This window comes from Varanus komodoensis, unplaced genomic scaffold, assembly GCF_004798865.1.
Source record: "Varanus komodoensis strain SLA01 unplaced genomic scaffold, ASM479886v1 scaffold57, whole genome shotgun sequence".
In the NCBI taxonomy this organism is placed as follows: domain Eukaryota; kingdom Metazoa; phylum Chordata; class Lepidosauria; order Squamata; family Varanidae; genus Varanus; species Varanus komodoensis.
Window position 1 is genome coordinate 1,500,935 of NW_025336182.1, and position 23,299 is coordinate 1,524,233.

Consider the following 23,299-nt stretch of genomic DNA (forward strand, 5'->3'; position numbering starts at 1 on the left):
CTTCCGGGGCGACCGCCCCACTTCCGGCCCGGCAGGAATGTCTCTCCGCCGGCGGCTCGGGGCTGGGCGATGCATTCCGAGCGTGAGCCGCTCGCCCACCGGCCCTCTCCTGTCCCAGGTCGGGCCGCCGAAACCAGGAGGCCCACAACTCCCAGCACGTCCCCCTAGGAGTCACGGGTCTTTCTGTTTTTGCTGCCTAAACCGGTACAGGAGGACACCGCCTCTTCTCTCTCACCTTTCTCTACCTGAGCCCTTTCGAACTGCAATCCCAGCCTGGTCTCCCCACCCCTCCCATTGTAAGACTCAACTCCCAGAATGCCCCAGCCAATATGAGCGCCTGGGAATTGCAGTCACGCAACCCTGCAGAGTTTCAGGTCAGGAAAGCAAGCAAATAACATTTATCTGGGAGCGAGTTCTATTTAACAAAATGAGATTCACTTCTGAGTAGATACGCCCAGGATTGCAGCATGTGGGAATACAAGGCCTCTGCATCATTCTCGAGGTTTGTGAGCTGCTCTACAATCCTATGGGCCCATTATTTATCTGGGAGTAAATTCTGCTGAAACTGGTGGGCCCTATTCTTGAGTAAACATGGGTAGGTTTTCCATAGCTATTTGGACTGTAAGTGCTTCTCGCTGGGAACACAAAACATTCCACTTCATCTCTTTACCCAATTTTCCCCTCACCTTAACTGTATTTTGCTTACAGGAGGAAGAAAGGAAAGAGTGCAGGGTGGGCAGAACAATACCCGAAGAGTATATAATAACCAAATATTTCTTGCTTCTGTGTCACCCTTCTTTGGTAAGCAATACATCTATTCAATGGTTTTCTTTCATCATTTTAAAGGGTAAAAAGTAGTTGACTTAATCTTTTAAGTTAAAGGAATAAAGCTTTAAATGCCTTTAAAATGCAATAGTAGTAATGGCGGCTCCACCCCCCCCCAATTTTGATATCCTAGTATGTTATTTTCTCCATCACAAATATTAACATAATAGACAATTTTATATATACAGCTGTTAAGGGGCATAGTGTGTTAACTAATTTTCCTCCACAGAGCATCATTTCAAATAAATAATGGGGTGTATCCACTCCAACTCAAGTCTCATTAGTTTTACTTTAAGCAGGGCTAAGAAAGCTGACAGGAAGAAAATGGGTGTTGGGGGAATGCTTTGCAAGCACCTTGGACTGCCAGAAGGACACACAAATGGATTGTAAATCAAATCAAGCCAGAACTTTTCCTGAAAACAAAAATAAATGAAACTGAACCTGCTGTACTTTGGGCACATCATAAGAAGGCAAAACTCATTGGAAAAGGTAATGCTAGAGAAAGTAGAAGTTAGAAGAAGAAAAAGATGGATTGACTCCATAAAGGAAGTCACAGCCACAAGTTTATAAAAGCTGAGCAGGGCTGTTAAGAACAGGACATTCTGGAAGGTTGCTGAAAGTCAGAGATGACTTGGTGGCACGTAACAACACCGGACATGACTTCAGTTTTTCCTTTTCAATTCAGCTGCCTGTCCTTCCCCATTTTCTGTGAATCCTCTGTGCTTTTCAGAAAATGCATGCATCTGTATGTTTTGCAATGAATGCGTCTATTATATAGAACAGTGGAAGAAGGCCGTATATTTCCTATAAATTAGCATTCATCTGTAACCTAATAGGTTTTCTTGGATTTCTGCTTAAGGACTGACAGTTTTAAAAAGCTGCTATTTCTGGAATTAGCAATAATCTCTGTTCTCTAACTGGGACTACTTAATTGCTCTAGAATCATTTATTTAAAAAGGTCAAATACACATAGCTGTAGAGTGCTGATTCCTTCAAGGCAACAGTCCTATTTTCTGGAATTTCTCACCAGTATGCCATGGGGTGGGAAGAAGGATCTATCTTGTGAGATAAGAATGAATGCTGGAATTCTTGCTGTGGTGGGGAAGGTAAGATATTTCCTCCTATAGAGATGAGGCAAAACAACCCTATGAATAGCACCTAAGAAACACAACTCAACTTTTTCCCACAGAAACAATAGTTAAGGTCATCAAGAAGCAATCAAGCACCACTCCAACAATTTGCCTAAATCTGGGAAACTCACTTTTCCTATAAACACACCCACAGAGAGGTATAGTCTAAAGATCAGACACTTAGGATGCAGAGTTGAACATGCTTTGAACATAACTGGAAGAGAGAGGCCAGCTCTGGACACAGGCCTGTGGATGGCTTCTTGCCCATACAGTACATTGCCATACAGGCAATGGATCTCCCCACCCCCGCTGCCTGCTCCAGCTTGTTAGCATCTTTCTCTGCCAGACAGATAGTTCTTTATATCTTTAGAAACATACAGCAAGATCGGGGTACAATAGGAATATTTGCTACCTAGATAACATTGGGTTAAAAGTTTGTGCCTGCTGTTTTCTGCCAAGTAAATTTTCCTTTCCTTTTTAACTGTTGTGTTTGCTTGTGTGAATGTAAGACCAAAGCTTGCTTGCTTTGGCAGCTTGCTGGGTTTACCCCAGCAAAATGTCCCAAACCTTGTGCAGCAATCTGGTAGGTAAGGGCCTCCTTTTGAGGTGTATTACTCCCCCAGAATACCTGGTGTGACAGATTCCCGTCAGACTGTTCTGTCTTCAGTGCCCTTCCTGGGGCTTATAGGAATTAATCTCCGGGGGGGGGGGGGGGGGGGGGGCAAGTGCACCTTTGTATAGACTAGAAGGACTACCAACACTCTCCTGCTGTCCTCTGACATAGTGGGGGCATTTTCCTAATGGCTTCTTCCTTTTGAACAAGGAGAGTGGCACTGGCAGTCAAGCATGCCTGCTGTACTGCTCTGCACGTGCTCAGAGACACACCTACCCTTTATCTCCCGGAGAAAGGCCCTCAGCCTGCTGGAAGAAGGCCACTCCGCCTCCCACCGCCCTGCGCTGCCAACAGAGGACGCCCGGCTCCCTCTACCGAAGGGGGCTGAGGAGAAGCCGGCTGTACGCCCGTAGCAAAGATGGCCGCGGCGGCCGCGGCCGCCACCTAGCGGGCGCCGCCTTCTAGCCTCATGCTTCCCTCACGAAAGATGGCGCCGGCGGCGTCGAAGCGCCAGGCAGGAAGCCGCTTGCGGGTGCCGGAAGCGGGCCCCGCCTCCGCCGGAGGGAGGTGCCGGGTGCCCGGATGTGCGTCTTGCTCTAGCCGCGGCCCAGCTCGGTCGTCCCCGGAGCGGCGCGGATGGCCCGGCATGGCGGCCCGGAGCGGCGAGTGAGCGCGCGCGCCGGCGGGGGGTGGGCGAGGCGGGGGCAGGAGCCTGTACGAGCGGGGAGGCGGCGGCCCCTGCCCGGCCGCGGGGAAGGCGCATTCCTAGGGGGAGGGGGAGGGGAGGGGAGGCGCCGCCCCTAAAAAGTTGCCCGCAGGAAGTCCGCCCCTCCCCCTGGCGGGGGCGGCCGGGGGACGCGTCCCGGGGCCCTCTTGTCGGCCCCTCTCCCGGCGGGGCTGCGCAGGGTCGCAGAGCCCCGCCGCCGCCGCCCGCGCCCGGGACATGCTCGGGGAGGAGGGCCCGGCCCACGCCGGCTCCTCGCCGCGGGCGGCGGACCGGGCCTGCCGGCGCCCCCCGGGCCCGAGGGCGAGCGGGGAGGCGAAGCGGCCGGACGGGCTTGGCAGGCCCAGCGGAGTCGGCTGCCTCCCGGGGCAGCGTGGAGGCACGGGCTGTCCGTTCAGGAATGACCGGCAAGGCGCGGTCCTGTGGTGGATGCAGGCAGGCCGGGAAAGCCCGGGAGGGGGCCATCGCCCGCCCCGGGCGGCCCCTCCGTCGGGCGGCCTAGCCTCGCCTTTCCGGGGTACTGCCTGCTCTCGAGGTCTGAGCCGCTTTCTGCTGCTTTTGGGGAGAGGGCGAGAGCGCCCTCCTTCCGGATGCTGAAGCCGGCCCGGAAGAAAGCCCAGGATCTGGTAGGCCTCCAAAACATTCCTTCAGGCTTGCTCTCAATGCCGATAAAGTTTGCTTTTTCAAGTACTTGGCTGCCAGTTTTCCCATCTTCAGATTGGGATGTCAAGATCTTTGCAAGTATCAGAGCGGGATGCCAAGAAAGCTGGCCTCTTGTTAAAGATAGAGAAGGAGAAAAGTTAAAAGTTCCCTCGAGGCAGTTCCTGGCTCCCCCCCACCCCGCATTTGTGAGGGTTTCTTGTCTGGCCAGGGGCTGAGAGGACAGCTGTTCTGAAAATGTGTCGCAGTAGAATCATACCTTGACAATCTAGCTTCGGAATAAAAGTTCTATTTCCCCCCTAAGCCATATATAAAGTCTATTTGCCAAGATTTTTTTTTTTGCTCTTTTCATTTTTTTTATTTAAAAAGTGAGGTAAAGTGGACTAGGGACTTCGTATGTTCACTTTTGACCTTTGGTGCCCAGCCAGCTGCGCAGGATTGGATCTAAACGTGGCAGAGACACAACTTCAGGGAGAAAAGACATAGGGTGAGTAAACCTTTGTTGTATTTTAACCTTGCCAAACTCTTTGGTGGTTCATTCCTTTATGTCGCCCTTTGTGATGCTTAATAACATAAGTAGAGCAAGGCAGTGGCTGCCCTGCCCTTTTTGTGTGTGGCACTTGAACAAGTTGTTGGAGCTCTCAAGGAAAGGGTGGCTGGAAAGGGTAAAACTTCCCACTGTAACAAGACTCATAAAAAGGGTGAGGAAGCTTGTTTGGGATAAGTGAAACAGAGCCGTGGTTTCCTTATTGCTTCTTGGTGAACCCTACAGAGAATTCTAATGGTGTGCTTGCATGTGATTTTTCAAAACAGAACAGAGTCAAGTGTCAGCTCAGTTATGAGTTGTGGCTTGTTAGCATTCTCTGCCCCCGCTGCTTCAGCCTCTGATCTGCATATCTATTTGTTATAGTTATATCCCGCCTTTTTTCCTTTCAAGGGACTCAAGGAGTCCTACAAAATCCTCTTCCTCTCAATTCTGTCCTCACAACAACCTTGTGCAGTGAGTCAGGGTGAGAGCCAGTGATTGGCCCAGAGTCACCCATTGTGCTTCATGGGGTTCATGTGGGGTCCGGGACTGCTGTGAATCTTGACAAGAAGAATTGTGCAGGTCTCTAGCACAGTGGCAGAGTATCTTGGCGTGGATGCAGAAAGTCTCTGGTGTCCCCAGCAGGAAGGGCTTCAGAAAGTAGGGCAGGGAAAGGGCACCTTGGAAAGCTGCTGCTTGGTCTCCCCCGGCAGTGGCCTGGGTGAGGCTGCTGGTGCAGTGGCCAAAGCGTGAACCGGGCGGCCATCGTTTCACGTGCATTCTTCTAGCACTGTGCAAGGCAAGTCAGTATCCACGGAACTGCAGGTGGAGAGAGAGTTAGGGTTAGGCTGAGGCAGAGGGGTAGTCACTGGCCTGAGATCGCTTCAGACATGGCCCTAAGCTGGTTTACTCTGTCTCTGCTTGGTTTTCATAGACATTTCAGTCCCTCCATATTTGGTCAGTGCGTGTAGGCTTAGCGTGTCTGCATAAGGTGAGATTTGACCCTCCTGGCTCACAGTCTTGGTTCCTTCATCTTACCCATTCTTGAGCTCTTGGGATTGTTGTTGTTGTTGTTATAACATTTCTATGCCGTCCCTTGCCGAAGCCTTGGGGCGGCTTACAACCCAATAAAATACATTGAAATACAATAGAACATAATAAATTAACACTAAAGGGATGCCCTGTTGTGTTTTCATATGGACGATTGAAGCTTTTCAGGAATGGAAGAGCTCGCAGGAAAGTGCTTGAAAAGGGGGGTAGAAAATATAGCTAGTGTTCAAGCTTCTGCATTTTGCTTGCTGTGGCGAGCACACTGCTGCTCTTTGGCAGTTCAACCACTGCATGGACAAGCTGCCTGGAGAACTGCTTCTGCCAGGGAGGCAGTGGCTGAGAGCAGGAACCTGGAAGTGCATTTGTGGCTTGACTAGCAAAAGGTGGTGTCAACATTAGGAAATATCCCATTAGAAAATGTCCCAGTGTTACCTTGCTGTTTTCTTGGCTACCTAGCAAGCAGAAGGACAGCTCACCATCCCCCATGTTCCCTTCTTGAAATGTTTAAAATCAAGACAAGCACCTTTAGCTGCAGAGGAAAGCTAACGGAAGTGATGCGGGACTCGGGGATGCACGTCGTTCCTCACCACGGGTGTGTGTCTGGGGGCAAGGAGAAGGGCTGCAGATTCCTTAATCATGTTTTTCACCGCGGCTCAGAGGAGGGCAACAGCTAGCTGAGCATGAACAGATGCTTCGCTCAGAGCTGAGCTGGTGCAGGCAGTCCCCGGGTTTTGAACGGGTTCCATTGCTGAGGAAATGGAAGTTGGTCTTTAAGTCGAATGTGTATGCAAGTCAGATCACGTATAGTGGGCCTTCCACATTCCCGGGGATGGGGGTGTAGGAGTCCTGTGAAAGTGGAGAAAGCACAGATATTTGTAGGCCCCACCCCACCCAACGGTGCCTGCTCTTTGCAGCCAGGAAATGCCAGAGGCACTTCCCCCTCCTGGTGGGTGGGGCAGGAAGGCACGCTGCTCGGGAGGCCACCCTCTCCCTGTGGCTGCTTCTCTCCATACGGTGATTCTTTGGAGGCCTCCCCCTCACAGTGGTGGTGATGATTTTCTGTAGTATTTTTTCAAAATTAAGAGGCTGTGTGGCAGTTTGTTCATAAGTGTGAGTTGTTTATAACTCGGATGTTCGTCACTTGGGGACTGCCTGTGCAGCAGAGTTGAAAGAGATGTGAAGGGGCCAGCCTGGATTCACCCGGCTTGGGCTTGCTTGCAGTGCTCAGTTTCCACTCTGTTTGGCTGACCAGCCTTCCTGCAGCAGTTCGCACGTGCTCAGAGGCAGACTGCGTTTACTTGGTTCCTGCATTTATCTCCTCTTTTCTGGCAAGGAGCACTAGCACATTCCTCTTTCTCTCCGTTTTAGCCTCACGACCACACTGTGGGGTAGGCGAAGTGGCGAACCAGTGGCTGGCCCAGAGCCACCCCGCATTCTCCATCGCCAAGTGAGGGCTGGAACCTCATCGGACCTCGTCTGGCCCTGAAATGGCTGTGCCCCCCGGCTTGTCCTGGCCTGCAGCGCGCACTGCTAGGGAGGGAGGACGTGAGGCGTGCCTGGTGGCCGCTGGCTGAGCTGGCCCAACACTGTTGACTCTGCCATGCTCGGGCGGTGCCTCCCCTCCCCTCCCCTCCCCTCCCCTCCCCTCCCGAGATCTTTTCAGTGGAGCGGCCTGCTTGCACGGCAGGAGCTTTCTGGCCAGTCGCGTGGCTGCGTGCATCCCCGGCAAGCACTTTTCTCCGTACATTTAACTTAGCTAAACCTCCTTGTAATGTTTACAGTTGTCCCTTCCTTACATTATAAGGGAACAAATGTCGTCGTCTGCTTGACCACATTATAGTTTAAACTTCTGAAATGTGCCTTTTCTTCTCTCCCCTAACCCCCTCATAAGTTTATCCTCTGGCACACTGGGGTGCAAATGTGCACCACAACTAAAACTCCAAGGAAATACCTCTAGATTTTCTTCCTGCATTTGCTTCTTAGATTGTGCTTCAGAACTTTTCGCCACCACATTGTCTGTGACTTCGCACGGTTTGTGAACTGAGCATCTCACACTCCACGGTTTGAAAAGCAGAGCAGGGTGTTGCCTTTGGAAGCTGTGTGTTGCGAAGACGCTTGGCGTGTGATGGTTTTCACGTCTGTGCCCAAGGTGCACGTAATGCTACCCCCTGCACGTGGCCCTGTGTTCACACAGATGGACGCTGCCCGGGGCCCGCTGCTCAGCGAGCCAAGCGAGGGCGGGCGGCCGCTCAGCCGGACCGGGCAGGCCTGCTCCCTGCCTGCAGGCCCACCAGTCACTTGCTTGTGCTCACTGTTGTTTTACACATTTCTGTGCCACCCAGTGGCCAAAGCTGTTTTGGTTGTGCACAAATTTTAAAAATGGGTGGCAGGTCGTCCGTGTGGGTAGCCCGCTTTGAACAGCATTATCTTCCAATAGGAAAAAATAATTAAACAGAGTTATTTGTTACCGAACATTTTACTCCGACAACGTCTGTGAGAGTGGCAGGACGTGAAGGGGTCTCGTTGTGTTTCACCTTCAGAAATGGGTCTGCCACCTAGCAGGCAAATGAGCCACGGAGGCCACGTTCCTATGAATTTGTGCCAGAAGGTGGGATCCCCTTCCGCTCTTCTCCCAAACTGCAGGTGAACAATATGGGCACTGTGGCGGTTGCTGGGCCAGAACTGACAGTCCTCCACCCGCTAGCCTGACCCTTGCGCCGGCCTGCTAAAGCCTGCTAATCTGCGCTAACTCCTGGGGGCAAAGTGCTTCCCAGGCTGTGGCTGCTGAGGGTTGTCACACGCAGCGTCCTCAGGGCCAAGGAGGAGGCATCTGGCAGCCCGGAGGGACGGAGGTGAAAGCCCAGCGGCTTCACCCGCTGGAGAACTAGCCTGTTAGCGGGAAGCCTCTTTGTGCTTTTTAGGGCTGCGAAATGGAACGGGGGGCATGCCAGTCAGAAGGGTGAAGATTTCAGCTCTCTGGCAGACCTGATACACCAGAAGGCTCCTGGTGTTGTGGACACGGAAGCCTCTGGGTAAGACATGCTGCATGTCAAGGAGGCTGTGGGTGCTCGTAGCTCTGAAGAGATGCTGTGGGTGGTTCTGCCTCCCGGTCACTGGTCCTGAAGATTCGGAACAGGAGCCTTCCAGAGTCTAGACTCCCGTATTCTGCCAGTGCTTATAAAGGAGATAGGGAAAGCCATGAACTAGGTCAGCAGCCTTGTTGGATCAGTGTGTGTGTGTGTGTGTGTGTGTGAGAGAGAGAGAGCGTGCGCGCACGCGCGCATGTAAGTGCGCATGCACACGTGGAGATAATTTGAGATTTTGATGTGTGGAAGGTAAAGTACAAAAGGATTTGGAAGGAGATGGGCCTGGTGCCAGGGGCCATGCCCCCAAGGCAGGCTGATTGCTTCCCTTTAAACGCAGCAGACCTTCCTTGCAATCTTCCAGTTGAGGTGGGGAGGGGTGTAGAAGGGGATTTTCACACATTCCACACAACAGAAGGCCTCTTGTTTGCATCTCTTGTTTCAGTAAAGTTTGCAGAACTCGGCAGTGGATTATCCCCCAGTTTAGACACTCTGCGTGTCCGCACATGTTTCAAGGGTCCCCAGCTGTTTTGGGCCTTTGGGAAACTTGTGGGCACCACGACTCGGTGACTTGTCACTTTGGTGTCACATCTGTAGAGTTTAGGTGGCGTCCTAATCAGCAGGAAGCTGTTTTCATGGCTTGTGGAGGCTGCAGCAGTGCCTGGGGGAGGGACTGCTTAGTTCAGCTCGTTGCGGCTGCCACGGTGCAGTTCAGGCTTCTTCCAGTCATTCCTTTTGGCAAAATGCAGCTGTCAGGAGGAGGTTGTTCCACAAAGCCGTGTTGTGCTGGAACAGTCTTTCATATTCCCTGGTGTCCGTGCTCTTCTAAATGAATGCCCTACCTCAAGGAAATTAACAAGTGGAAGAGGAAGTGGTTCTCTGTGCCCTTCTGACAGATAGAAGAATGATTCTACAAACTGGAACATTGAATGCTCATCTCCTTTAGCTCAGCAGATGCTTATAACAGCTTCTGTTATAAAGTGACTTACAGACACCCCCTTCACATGGATACTTGTCTGGACAGTTGGTCCACTTTTGTTGAAGTTGATGTGTAATGTCTAGGCAGTCGCATGCAGTTCATACAAATCCATATTTGCATACCAAAAGAAGATACGGGTCTGCAGCACCTGCAAAGGGGCTCCTTCCCAGATGCCGCGGGAAGAGCCCCCAGGGCCTGGTCTGGGGACCCTGGAGTGTTTCCTCGGGCACCATATGTCCCATGCACAGCTCTCCCAGCCCCACCCCTGCCGGAAAGAGAGCACTAACTCCTGTGAGTGGAGATAGATTCCTGCTTCCCCGCAGGTGAAAGCAGATAGCTAAGCTTGGGCTCAGAGAAAGCCTTTTATGGCCTTTTTGCGTGAAGAGATTGTGGCTGCACTGGACACGTGCCGCTGTGCTTGCCATGTTCACAGCATTTTCTCACAGCTGTTAATGCCACTTTCAGAGGCAAAACACGGCCTCTCTCCGTTGTGGATGCCATCAACGTCAGGCCCTTCTAACGGCGCCATATAATGTTTCGTTTTAAAAAATTTCCCAGAATGTTGTTTGCAAGTCTGCTGTGCTGATCTCTGTACCTCACTGTGCTGGCTTGGGACCATCTCTCAGTCTAGGTCAGCTTTCCCCAGCATGGTGCCTTCCAAATGTGCTGGACCGTATTAGGTGTACAAGAACAAAAGCTTGGCTTCACAGCTGCTGCAGGCCTGGGGTTTAGCATCCCCAAGAGACTGGTGACCGTGGAGGCTTGTACAGGGTTCCGTCGAGACCACCGCAAACACTACATTTGGAAGGCAAGGGGGGAAAATAGCTCTCCTCACATCTGTAGCTATGAGTCGAAGAGGGTGAAGCAGCACCTCTGCCATCGATGGCCTGGTGGCAGCGGGGGGTCTGTCTTGTAAAACAGTTCTGCTGCTTCTCCTCTTCCTCTCACGAGCAAGCTTGCGGTGTACAGAGTTTTGAACAGACCTTGTCTTTGTCCCTTCCAGTGTCCCAGTTTCAGGTGTCTTCCGCAATTCCTGTGAAAACCACGTGGCCCCAAAGGCCTGTCGGTCACGCAGGATGAATGCCTTGAAGCGGAGCTGCGCGCAGGCGTGGCCGGAAGAGGAGGGAGACCAGGAGCATGGCCTCTACAGCTTGCACCGCATGTTCGACATCGTGGGCACCCACCTGACCCACCGTGACGTCCGGGTACTGTCTTTCCTCTTTGTGGACGTCATCGACGACTACGAACGGGGCATGATCCGCAGTGGCCGGGACTTCCTGCTGGCGCTGGAGCGGCAGGGCCGCTGCGACGAGACCAACTTCCGCCAGGTGCTGCAGCTGCTGCGAATCATCACCCGGCACGACTTGCTGCCCTACGTCACTTTGAAGAGGAGGAAGGCTGGTATGTCGCTGTTGGCCTGGCCCCCCCAGTGCGCTCTGCGCTCGCTTCGTTGCTCCAGCTGTGTGACGAGGCGTGCCTTGCCTGGAGGCGCAGGAGCCCTGAAAGGGCCCGGGGGTCACGGGCAGAGTGCGAGCACGGCCTCCTCCTGCTGGCGCTTGGTGCACGCTGCCCGGCCCTTCAGCTCCCTGGCTGCTCCGCGGCGGTAGACGCGTCTGCGCACGCCTCTTGCGTGCTGGGCCAGGCCCGCCCCAGCTTCCCTCCGGGCCTGGTGCTGGCAGCCTGTGCCTGGGCATTCAGCTTGCCGGCCTTGCCCAGCCTGGTTCCCCCACAGGAGGAGGTGCCGGAGTTGCAGGTGCATCTGCCTGGGGAGGGCCCAGGGCCTTGGTATTTCTCAAACGAAGCACACGATGACCAGCGCGTGTGTTGCTATGGCTGATGAAAGAAAGGGTGTTTCGTGTGTTTCGTTGACGCAGTGGTGGGAACCCGTTTCTTTCCTGGCCCGTTCTCTCTCCTCCGCCACAGAGCTCTCCTTCCCGCTTCCTTGCTATTCCGCCCCTAGGAGGCAAGCCCAGACGGGCTGCATGGCTGGCCATCTGCTGCCCCTGTGCCTCATGGCTGAGCGGGGGCTGCAAGCTGGCTCTCCCCCTCCCCCGGGGCACGGACAGCTGCCCCTGCTCAGGCTCGGAGGACCTTGCTGCCGCAGCGGGTCGCCGGCAGGAACAGCGTCGCAGTGCGGGGCATTTGCTGCCGCAAGTCTCCAGGCCAGCTGCCCTTGCTAGGAAACGATGTCCTGCTGGGCTCTCCCACATGGTGCCCCCCAAGCCTGTCCCGCTGCCCACTGTCCTTTGTGCCCCTCAGCGCTTTTCCAGTTAATTGTTCCTACCAAGGAAGCTGGTTTGCTGCCAAATGATGATCTGCTCTCATACACCATCTTTACTTGAGTTCAGGAGAGTGGCTTTGTGTCTAGGCCAGGGGTCGGCAACCCGCGGCTCCGGAGCCGCACGTGGCTCTTGCATCCCTCTGCTGCGGCTCCGTCGCTCAAAATACGCCTCACAGCCGCCGATCTGCAACCGAGACTCCGAGTTACAAAATACCAATAGGTGATGATGAGGCATCCACTCAGGAGCGCTGCGCTAGCAGGTTAAGTAAATTGCGACACTGCAGGGAAAGAGTGGAACAAGCTTCCTGCAGGCTCTCATGTTACACGAAAAGTTTCTCTTTGTCCAAATGTAATCTCCTTCCTCTGAATGATAAAAGCTGCGCTTGGGACCTGTCACAATTCACAGCACTTGGCTGTTTATCTGCCAGTCAGTCACTAAACGCACCTATATCTGCAACTTTCCCCGGTAGGCCAACCATGGAATAATCGAAGAAAAGAAAAGTTTCTGAAGAAAACCAAACGTTTAATGATACGTGGGTAGATTCATTTGCTTTTACTGCTGATGAACTTGTGGGGTTTGCTGTTTAATGCATGCAGCCCTTTAGCACCAGCTTTGACTCTTCAGGAAGCTGTTCTCCTATTCAAAATATATGAAAGGAGTCCTACTAGTTTATAATGTAAGATTAAAAATGACAGTTTTTAGTGACTGAACAAGAGCTGCAGCTAAATCTTAATGAAGATATACATAGCATTAAGGTAAAAACCGATATATGCAGTGTTATCTTCATTTTAGATGTCAAAAGGGTTTTGCGGCTCCCAGTGTTTTTTTGTGTGTGGGAAATGGGTCCAAATGGTTCTTTGAGTGTTAAAGGTTGCCGACCCCTGGTACTGGCACACAGACCCTGCCCCATCTGAGCGAGTCACTTCTCTTCCCACCTCACCCATTTGGTTTTTGTACAATGACTGTTTTGTGACCTGTGGTGCCCCCAATGGCAGTCTTTTCGTGAAAGGCCAGTGTTCCCCATGGTCACCATTTTGTGACAGTCTACAGGAGTCTCGCTAAATCCCCCAGGGTTGTGGATTTCCTCTATAATTCACCCTGCCTTGTTTTTAAAGATCATCTAGACACTGGTGTTTTGCCGTATTTGGTCACAGGCAAATACCTGCCAGTCACCTGAACAGTGGGCCAGCCAGTACTTTTGGGAAACTCCTGAGCAAGGAGTGAAGGGGGTGATTGGCCCCCACCCTTGGCTCCTGGCACGTGGCCATATATGGCTATTTGAACTTCCATGCTTAGAAATGTCTAAACTACAACTAAGAAAGATTTCCAAGAAAGATTTCCAAGCAGTGAACACAAGTTGTGTTAAGGATTTTTTAAAAAAAAAAACATAATTTGAAATCAAGTTAAGTCCATAAAACTATGACTGGTCATTCAGGAAAAGGTTATTTAAATAAAAATGCCTTCGGCAGATGTTGAAAACAAAGCAGGGTGCGTGTGTGCCTGGTGCCACCAGCGGTCGAGCCAGTCGTTCAAAGCCCTGCTCCAGGCGGATGTCAAGCAGATCGCGGCCCATGCAGGACCTGTGACTGGCAGGCTGAAGAAAGAAGAGGCGCCCTCGCCCATGTCCCGAACCCAGGCTGTTCAGGGCTTTATACTCCAGTAGCAGAGCCCTCAGCCCAGCCCAGCCCAGCCCAGCAGGGAAGAGAAGGGGCAGCCAGCGCAGGGAGCCGCCCTCAGCAAAGGGGAGCCCCAACTACAGCCGGGTCGCTGCCCCCGCACTGGCTGCAGCTTCCAGGCCACGCCGTCGTGCTCCCGCCCTGAGGTCCCCAGTGCCCATGACCATCGCTCTTTGTCGCCACTTGCCATGTTTTTCCCAGTTTAAGCCAGGGGTAGGCAATTAGGTGCCCTCCAGAAATTTTGGACTGGAAATCCCAGCATCCCCAGGCAGCATGGCCAGTAGTCAAGGAATATGGAAATAGAAGTCCAAAACGCAGGGTGGTAACTGGGCTGCCTGCCTGAGTTAATTCCTGGCCTTCCGATCTGACCTGAAGCTGCCGCTCCAGCCCACCCTCGTGTTTAATTTTTAAAAAGCGTTTTTAAGTTGGCGACTACTTCCAGTTCGTTCCTCTCACAAGTTTCAAAATGGCATCTTGGCTGAGGTGGTGTGGATTATTTTTTCTCCGCCTGCCCACACACAGCCTTTTAAATCCTCCTTTTGACCTTTGCAGGCCAGCTTTGACCCTAAGTCTGTCCTCCCCTTCGAGTGTGCATGCCCAGCCCTCTACCTGGCCTGCCTCCTTTCTTTTGCAGTGTGCCCAGACCTCGTAGACAAATACCTAGAAGAGACCTCCATTCGGTACGTGACGCCGCGATCCCACCGCAGCACCGAGCACGTTCCTGCCCATCAACACAAAGCTGGTGAGACTTCATGGGTGGGCCGCTGGGAGCTCCTTTGCTAAGCTGGCTCGCTCCCCGTCTTAGCATGTTCCTGCCCCCTGCATTTTTTCCTAGCGTTTTTGCTGTAAAGGGAAAAGTACGTTTTGGATTGCTTTGGTGCACTGGCCACAGGGACAGCCTGGTTTAGAAGCCTGATTCCTGTATCCCATCCAGAACCAGAACTCCGGGTGAAGACAGGAAGGGTTTTTCCCATCCATGTAGCCTGTTTTAGCCCTAACGGCATGCCTGTGGTGCTTCCAGTAACTTTGTTTTTGGCAAGCTTCTAGTCTTCATGAAGGCAGAAAATGGCTTAGAGAGCAAAGACTTGGCTGTCGAAGGTTCTGAAATGAAATGGGAGGTGGGTTTCTGGTGACCAGTAAGGATCTTCGCTATTCCTGGTTGTACTGTCACAGAATTTTGTCAAATTTAGGTTCCAAAATACAAGGGCTGAGTGGTACATTTACTGCTCACTGCTTAAGTTTTATCCTGCCCTTTCTCCAGGGAGCTCAAAATAATGGTCCCGTTCACACAAAAGGGCAACCTGTGGTTTATGTGATCGGTGGTTTGTTGCTGTTCCCGGGTTTGTCTGGCAAATGATCAAACACGCCACATCTTGTTCTCGCAGTCCCTGGGCTGGTTGGTTGTTCCTTCCTTTGCCTGTGTCCCACATGTCTTGTAGGCAGTATGGCATCGACCTGTGTGAGGCTGCTCTTTCCCACCACCTGGCAAGTTCTGGGTTCACAACAAGATTGGGTTGTGGATTGTTCATGGTTTCTTAGTGTACCATTTTTTAAATTCACACATCACAGCAACCCAGAACCCACCAATTCATACGATGGCTTGGTGTTACATGCAAACCAGCGAGTCTGTCCCTTCCACACCCCTCTTGTTTTTATCATCACTGGGGGCTTAGGCCAAGATGGCCGCTCCACAGGTTTTGTGGCAGAGCAGAGAGCTGGCCCAGCCACGAAGGCAAAGGGCTGGACTAGCATGGAGTAGCGGTTGCCACTTTGCCTACATGGGCCGGAGTTCCTTCCCCAAATGGAGCTGGATCAGATCCTTTTCGGTTCCTGTATTGCTTTTCTGTACAGCTGAATAGGAAAAGCTCTCTAGGCAGTTTACAAAGATGAAAAATTTAAAATTACAGTACAATATAATGTAAAAGAATTTTGCGCATACAAAAATACATTACAATTACAATATAATAACATAATGTAATAGAACCGTGTACTTACAGAAAGGCCCAATTTTGCCAGTCAGCAATAAGAAATCAGAGGACCCATTAAAAACACTGTTGCATTTCTTCATTCACAGCATTTCTGTATGGTTCCATATCATGAGAGAGACTAGAGTAGTGAACAGGGAAAGATAAAAGGATCTTGTCTTTAACAACCAGAATGCCAGTAGAGCTGTGGCTGGTCAGCTGGGGAGGCTTGTTGAAATGAAAATGTCTTTAGCAGGTGCCTGCCTGACCTCCAGAGGCAGGGAGTTCCACAGAAAGGGGGCCACCACACTGAAGGCTCTACTCTGGGTGGATTCCAGCCAGGCCATAGATCCATGCAGACCCACCAGGAGCGCCTCATCCGATGACCTCAGTGACAGGGCGGGTTGGTAAGGAAGCAAGTGCGCTCTCAGGTATCTTGGTCCCAGGTCCTTGAGGGCTTGATACATGAGCACCAAAGCCTTAAACCTGGCCCGGTAGTGGATAGGCAGCCTGTGGAGTTTGCCAGCAAAGGAGTTGCGCACAGAGAAAGGGCAGCCCCTCGGAACAGCCGGCTCTGCCTTCGGTGCTGGCGGCAACCACTGGACCACCTTTAAGGGCAGCCCCACGCAGAGCGCCTTGCAGTAGTCCAGCCTCAGAGTTCCTAGGGCGCGTGCTGTGGCCAAGCCTCCCCTGGCCAGGAGAGGGATGAGGCTGGCTAAAGGCCCTGTGAGCTCTGGGGTCGCTTGGGCTTCCTGCAGCACCAAGGGATCTGGCTTGCCTCTAGGCTATGCACCTGCTCTCGGGGGGAGGACAGCCTCATCCAGAGCGGGCAGTGAGCCTTCCCTGTGGACTCGGGACCTGCTCGCCCCCCCCAGGGCTTCTGTCTTGCCAGGGTTCTGCTCCAGTTCGTTGGCCGCATCCAGCCCAGCGCCCAGTCCAGGTGCTGATCCGGGACTCGCACAGCTTCTCCTTGGTGCAGATGTCGGGGGGAGACTGAGCTGTGTGTCGTCAGCCTCCTGATGGCCCTGGGCTCCAGACCCCCGAAGTTAGACCTTAAGCGGCGTGGTCCTGCAGCGCTGCAGAGCCCTGGCACTGGGTTGCCAGTGGGTGAGGAATCGTTCCCAGTGATGTTTTCTGAAGTCGACCCCATGTGTAGGGTTGGCGCTGCCGCCAGTGTCCCCGGCCCCACACGCACTGCTTGTGCAGGGGGGTCACTGGGGCTGCTGGTGTTGAAAGGAGGGTTGGTGCCCCGACCCCGGGACCGCTTGCTGCCAGATGAGTGGGAGTCTTGGCTCGTACCCCAGAGAGGGGAGAGTTGGTGCCATGGACTTCTTTGGGAAAAGGGTTCCGTAACTGGGCCAGAGCAGGCACCACTGCTAAGGCCCTCATTTGCGGAATTCCCCTTCCCAGACAGTTTCATTTAGTATGTTAACGCCAGTACAATGATGCATAAAACTACTGGCCCTGGGTGACAGAGTCAGCATTCTCTCTCTTGTTCCAGCGTGCTATAAAAATTAGTTTCTCCTAAATTTGGGGAGGGGGGTGTTTAATTTCCTGCCCAGGCTCTTGGGATGTTTGCTGCACCATAATTGCTTTATTGTTCTTGAAGGAGGACAGAATAAACAGGGCAGCTACCCCTGCTTTTTACTGCAAGGTCTCGTCAAATGTGGCTTATAGTTCTAAATGTTTAAAACAGTAAAATACCACATTTGCCATCATTAGAAACCACCAATCAGGAGCCAGTCATAGATGGAATAAAGTCAACCAAATACCTGTAGACTGTTACTGAATCCATCTACCTGGGTGGAGTGGGGAAGAGCTCTGTCTTCAGGGTGCTGCCACCGATGGTGCCTTGGATTGTTAGCCCCCCTCCCCTCACCTTCAAGTGGGAGCATCCGATCTCTGTGCGTGACAGCGGCTGATTTTGCAAAGCAGCGGAAGCAGAAAGAGGGAAGGCAGCACCAATGGAAAGCAGAGAGTTGGCTTCTCGTTTGTGGACCTTCAGGTAGCCCAGCTCCAATCCAGCGAGTGCAGTGCCAGGCCTTGTTTTGAGTGGCAAGTGGGCAAGTTCTCAGTGTGCTGGTGAAGGGGGAGGTGTCAGCATTGTTGGCCCCAGTTGACAGCCCAGCTGTGGTCTTGTGAAGCAGCACATGCTTTTGAGCAGTCAGAGGCCCTGTAATACGGGTTGCATCGGTAACACCTTCCTCAGGATTTGTCAAGGCCTTCAGAAACTAACAAAATCAATTTGGAGTTGTAAGGGATACTGTGAATGATCTGTGTTGTTCAGGCGGCCCCGGCTGGCCTGATGCGTTGGACCACATCCCTCCATCAGCCCGGATTGCTGGCTGGGGCTGTGGGTGCCGGGAGGCCAAACCTCTGTGTGGTGCCAGCCCGGGGACAGTCGTCTTCACAGGATCTCACTTCTTTCCCTCCAGACTCTGACTCGGTGTAAACAGAAGTGCCCTCCCTGGGGGAGAAGGGCTGCAAGCGTGGACGTTCCGTGTGCAAACACCCTGAGCTCCCGGAGGGAAGGCAGGATGCCAGCGTGGCAGCGCCTCAGGGGCAGTCGGGGGCTGCCCGGGGCGCAGCTGCTCGGCCGCCTGGCTCTGAGCACTGCTGGCACTGCTCGTGAGGTGCTGCCGTGTTCATTGGATGAGCAAGTCAAGCGCTTGGCTTCTTAGCCCCAACCTTTGTGTCTCCCAGTGCCTCCGCACCACCCTCTGGTCTGCTGCTCCGCGTCAGGGCCCCAGATCTGCACCAAGCGGACCGGAAGGAAAAAGGCCTTCCTCAGTAACCAGCAGAAGCGGAGGAAGTCTGTGACGCCGGACCCGAAAGACAAGCAGACGTGCGGTAAGGCTCCTGGCAGGGCGGGCGCCGGGGCATGGCGAGGCCCTCTGAACCCGGGTGGATTCAGCCTGAGCGGGGGCTGGTACTGGACTAGCCCCTGGCGGTCCCAGCATGCGTCTCCCAGCATCACAGAAGAACAGTGGCCATGTTGAGCGGGGAGGCGCGGCCTGTCCCACTCCTGCGTTGGGTTGCCGGCCCAGGCCCTGCTCCGTCCTCCTCTGATGGCGCTGTGGGTGCCCGTTCCCAGCATCACGGGTGGCTTCCGCTTCTCTGCCGGATCAGAAAATGTCTCCTGACCTAGTAGCGCCAGAGGCCTGCAGCCAAGGAATTGGCGGGGTTGTTCACATCCGTGTGTGGAATTGAAACGGGGGATCCCACTACCTCCTGGTGTGTGTTGTCCCCCAGCGGAAGTTCCCACAGGCAGCATCCCCTCAGTGGAGCACCCCTTGAGTTGGCCGCCTGGCCCACCTGTGGCCTTTCGCCAAGCTGTACGCCTGGCCTGCCTCCCGAGGCCCTTTCCCCGTTTTGTGCAGCTTCTCCCAGTATGGGAGCTCCTCTGCACCTCTGCTGACCTCCGTCTCCTGTTGCTGCCGCCTCCTCCAGGCCTCCGTGCCCACCTCCCTTTCTTCCAGGCCTCGCTCTCTCTTGGCTGCTGAGCTCGTTGGCCCTCTGCCCCCATTCCTCCCTGCACCTCTTCCCTGCCCTTGGCCCGCCTTTTTGAGGGCTGCCACACTGACAGCGTCCTTCCCGCTTTGTGGAAGCTGATCTGCAAGACCGCCTGTCCCCCAGACAGCTCCTCTCCTGAGCGCAGTGCTCAAGCGCAAGAGAGTCTCCGAAGCCTGGTTCCAAGATTGCAAGACGTGTGCGTGTAAAACTTGGTTTCGGCTAGTTGAACGGGCCCTTACACGAGCGTCCTGCTGTCTTGCCGTTTTCCTGCAGACATTCGCCTCCGAGTCCGAGCGGAGTACTGCCAGCACGAGACGGCTCTGGAGGGCAACGTCTTCTCCAACAAGCAGGACCCCCTGGAGCGCCAGTTCGAGCGCTTCAGCCAGGCCAACACCATCTTGAAATCCCGGGACCTGGGATCAATCATCTGTGACATAAAGTTCTCAGAGCTCACGTACCTCGACGCCTTCTGGCGTGACTACATCAACGGCTCACTGCTGGAGGCCCTGAAGGGGGTCTTCATCACGGACTCCCTCAAGCAGGCGGTCGGCCATGAGGCCATCAAGCTGCTTGTCAACGTGGATGAGGAGGATTATGAAGTGGGCCGCCAGAAACTCCTGCGGAACTTGATGCTCCAGACGGCACCTTGAACCCTGCTGGGTGCTGGTTTCCCACCTCCTCTGGCTGTCCCGTGAAGGAATTTTTTGTTTCCTTTAAAAATGGGAAGGAACTAGTGTCTCCAAGGACTGAAACCTTGAGCTCCTGCCACATACTGAGTAACCGTAAGACCTGCTTCCGTGTGAGGATCAGTGCTACTGTTGGTTTTTCTTCTTCTCCCCGTTGGGAACTGAAAAAGGAGATGGGAAATTCCGGGGGATCTGCCGTGCGGCTGCTGCCACCAAGGTGGACCCAGGGCCCCTTCCCCAGGGGGTCGGCTCCATGGCCCTGGCCCCTGGTCAGTGCTCCCCAGGCCTGTTGTCCTTCCTGATCATATTCTCTCTCGTGCTGTTGACTTCTTTGTTTTGCTCTCTCTCTCTCTTCCCCCTTTTACCGGTTCCCAAAAATTAGGCTGTCCTGCAGTGCGCTATTGCCCCAAAAGGTCTAGACAGGTGTGGCATGGTTATCCCTTTTTATTAAAAAAGCAAACTTCAACGTTGCTGTTCCTGTGGCAGGAAACACCTTGTGCCAGTATTTTGCTCTGAAGCTGTGAGTTTGCGGTGGGCGAGGAGCTTGGCATCTCGGGAGAGACGGCGGAGCGGGCTTGTGCCTAACGCAGATCCCCCACCCGCCACGACGACGAGGCAGCGTTCTTGAAGCCGCTCTGGGCCACGCCGGTTGGAGTGAGGAGCTGCTGTGCGATGGGCAGGGCTGGCGGAAGGGCCTTCAGCTGGTGCGCCTGAGGGGCGGGCGCGAAGGGCGCAGGGGCGCGTTGGCCTCGGTCGCTGCCGCTCGATGGTTCCGCTGAGAGTGCACGTACGTGTGTGTGTGTGTGTGGGGTCGCGTTTTCCCCCCTAGGGGCACACTTAAGCCTGCCAAGCCACGCTGCCACCTCCTGCTCCCCCTCCAGCGCCTGAGCCGAGCTGTGGGGAGAGAGAGCTGCCAGGGCCGCCTCTGATCCACTGCCTGTGCCTTTCCCTCGACTGCTGGTCGAGGGAGCATCTGCCTCCAAAGACGACAGAGGAAGGGATGCTCCTTGGAGCCTTCTCTCTCCTCTCCAAGATCGCAGGAACCCCCAGGCGGCCTCCAGTCTCCCGGGGAAGCGTGAGCGCTACGGTGGCAGCGGCCCTTTGGACTGTGCCGACTGGATGGCCCAGTCAGAAGCAGAGCCCAAAGGACAAGACGGCCCAGCCTAGAAACGCCTCTACTTCCTGGCCACGTCGTCGGGTCCTCTTGATTCTCAGATTCCGCTGTTTCCAAGGGCTTGCTCTCTAATTTCTAGGCTGGTCCCCACAATGGCTGCAAAACAAAAACCACCCTGTAGAAAGCTGGCTTTGCAAAATAATAATATTTTTAAAAAACAGAGGGGCAGGTTTGGGGAGGTACAAAACCCAGTTTTGCTTTTGCTCCGCCTGGTGGTGCTGTGCGTGGCAGCCATTGCCTCTCACATTCTTACTGTAACAGACTTTTTGAGCTGCTGGGACAAACTTCTGGCTGAATATGCCCCATGCAGCCGTGTCCTGGGGCGGTCCTGGGACTCATGGGAAGGTGCAAGAATGCAGTGTTACGTTTTGGTAACCGTAGGTAAGATGGTCTCTCCGCACACAGCCACAGCCTTCTCCCCAAGCGGTGTCCTCCGGGCCCTGTGCCGACATGGCTGGAACCCACAGGCGGCTGCTGCAGGAGGTGCCCTCTGGTCTCCTGGGCCCCCAACGCTGCATTAGCCTGCAGAGGCGACACGTGCTTTGGCAAGGGGAACGCGTTCAGGGCTGTTCTCCTGAGAGAGTCTTTCTGTCCTGGCATTAAGAAGCGAGCCCGTTCCCGAGAGCCTGCCTTGGCAACGGCATGGCCTCGGCACGCCACCGCACTTTCCAGCATGGGGTGGCTGCTCCGCCAAGGGCCCAGTCTTGCCCCCTCACCACTTCCGGGGGAGATTTTTTGTCAGCAGAGGGGATATAAGTGTCCATACTGCATCCAGTGGAACCCATTTTCTTTTTCCTTTCCCTCCCTCCAGTATGTTGTTTTCCATGAATTTCTATAAAAGGCAAAAGGAGGTTCCTGCTTTTTGAACAGCCTGAACAATATATAAATGCCCCCTGCAGAGGTTTGGGCCTGCCCTTCTCTTCATGCGTTCAGGCATCCTGAGCATTCAGACACATGGCCCCTCCGTCCCCAGTCGGTGCATCCCATGGGCCTCCCTGGCCAGGGATGGCGAGAGCTGTAGGCCTAACACCCCTGGAAGGCATGCACCAGGTTGGGAGAGGGGATGCCCCCCGTGCGCAGACAGAAGTAGCTCCGGTCAGGGGAAGGCTCTGTCACGGGACGCTGTGGTGGCATAGATCATCCCGGTGTCTATAGATGCTCCCGGCAAGCATTGCCCGGCTGGTCAGGCCGTCCCGCTTGGCGTGTGAGTGTCCAATGGCTTGTAATGCTCTGCAGCAGATCTCTGGGAAAAGTATGCAAAAGCTCACCCCTCACACCCCCTTGTGCACCCCACACACACCGTTGCCCCGTTATTTCAAGACAATTCTGGCACAAATTTGTGTACGATTCTGTGTCTTCTGTATTTTTTTTAAAAAAGGAACTTCCAGTGTAACTGGTCATAATCCCAGTGTAGCTTTGTTTTCCTCAAAAAAAGAAAAGATGATGATTAAAACAATCTTCTGCCTCGTACTGTTGCTGCTGCTGTTGGGTGGAATCTGCGCTTCTGTTTGCCTGTGGCTGGTGAATGTACATGATGCAAATTTTGGGGGGAGGCCTAGGCTCACAAGGCATTTCCTGCCTCAGAGATTGTCCAGCTGTTTTTTGCAGATGGGTAGCCACGTCCAGCTGTGGCAGAACACACACACAGCTGCCTCTTGGTTTCCTCTGGCACCAAACTCTTATGGGTTAGAGCCCAGTGGCAGCTTTACAAAGAAAGGTCATAGATCTGTGCTGGTTGCCCTCCATGGTTCATGGTTTGGTTTGGTTTGGTTTTCTATATAGGTATGTATGTGTATAATAGGCAAGCTGCCAGCTACGTAGAACACTCCATGCATCGATGAAGCGGCCTTTGGGCAAAGCTTGTGCCTCATTTGAATTAGGTTTAATTTTTCAGCTGCCTCAAGGCTATATTCAGTTTTCCTTGTTAAGTTGTTCTGAGTTGGTGTGTAGAACCTGGGATTCCAGCTGGGCCTCACTGCCTTTTCACAACCTGTGATTTTTTGGCACTTTCCTGGCTTTTGCCAAGTTTCTTCCACATTCAGAAATGTTGAAATGTTCCTAAAATGCAGTTAGGATCATGAGAGCTTTAAGAACAAGCTGAGAGGTTGAGTATGTCAGCCCACCCCTCTTGGCAGCTCCTCCAAATGGGAAGCAGCCCCTCAGGCCGCAAAGGGCCCTTGCACCCTGCATTCGACTGATCGAAAAGGCGAAGCCTTTGGCCGGCAGTGAGAGCGATGGGAAAGCCAGGGGTGGGGAGCAGTCATCTGCTAAAGCCGTTTCTCCTCAAGGTTGGTGGCTTTTAGTCAAGTTAATTTACATGTTTAAGCACCTGAATCGATCCAAGTTTCCCACTGGCAGTTAGTCTGGTGCTTCTGAACTTCATCACTGACAGAGAAAAGCCTTTTTCCAACTCT

At 53.6% G+C, this 23,299-nt stretch overlaps 1 protein-coding gene and 1 long non-coding RNA gene across 5 annotated transcripts; both read left to right on the forward strand.

Moving 5' to 3' along the window:
* Positions 1-78: 78 nt before the first annotated feature.
* On the forward strand, positions 79-2,376 carry LOC123032976. Its single transcript, XR_006416561.1, has 3 exons — positions 79-502; positions 709-801; positions 1,125-2,376. It is a non-coding gene; the product is annotated as an uncharacterized LOC123032976 (long non-coding RNA).
* Positions 2,377-3,145: 769 nt separating this feature from the next.
* On the forward strand, positions 3,146-22,355 carry DEDD (death effector domain containing). Of its 4 annotated transcripts, none has more exons than XM_044449200.1 (6): positions 3,146-3,234; positions 4,322-4,439; positions 10,594-10,991; positions 14,183-14,290; positions 18,216-18,362; positions 19,299-22,355. In XM_044449200.1, exons 3-6 carry the CDS (start codon positions 10,667-10,669, stop codon positions 19,673-19,675), a joined length of 957 nt encoding a protein of 318 aa, XP_044305135.1. In that variant the 5' UTR covers positions 3,146-3,234; positions 4,322-4,439; positions 10,594-10,666; the 3' UTR covers positions 19,676-22,355. The 4 variants fall into 4 exon arrangements, with proteins under 4 accessions (XP_044305135.1, XP_044305133.1, XP_044305134.1 ...); XM_044449198.1 differs by having other exon boundaries at positions 3,160-3,234; positions 4,377-4,439; XM_044449199.1 differs by lacking the exon at positions 3,146-3,234 and adding an exon at positions 3,659-3,918.
* Positions 22,356-23,299: the final 944 nt, after the last annotated feature.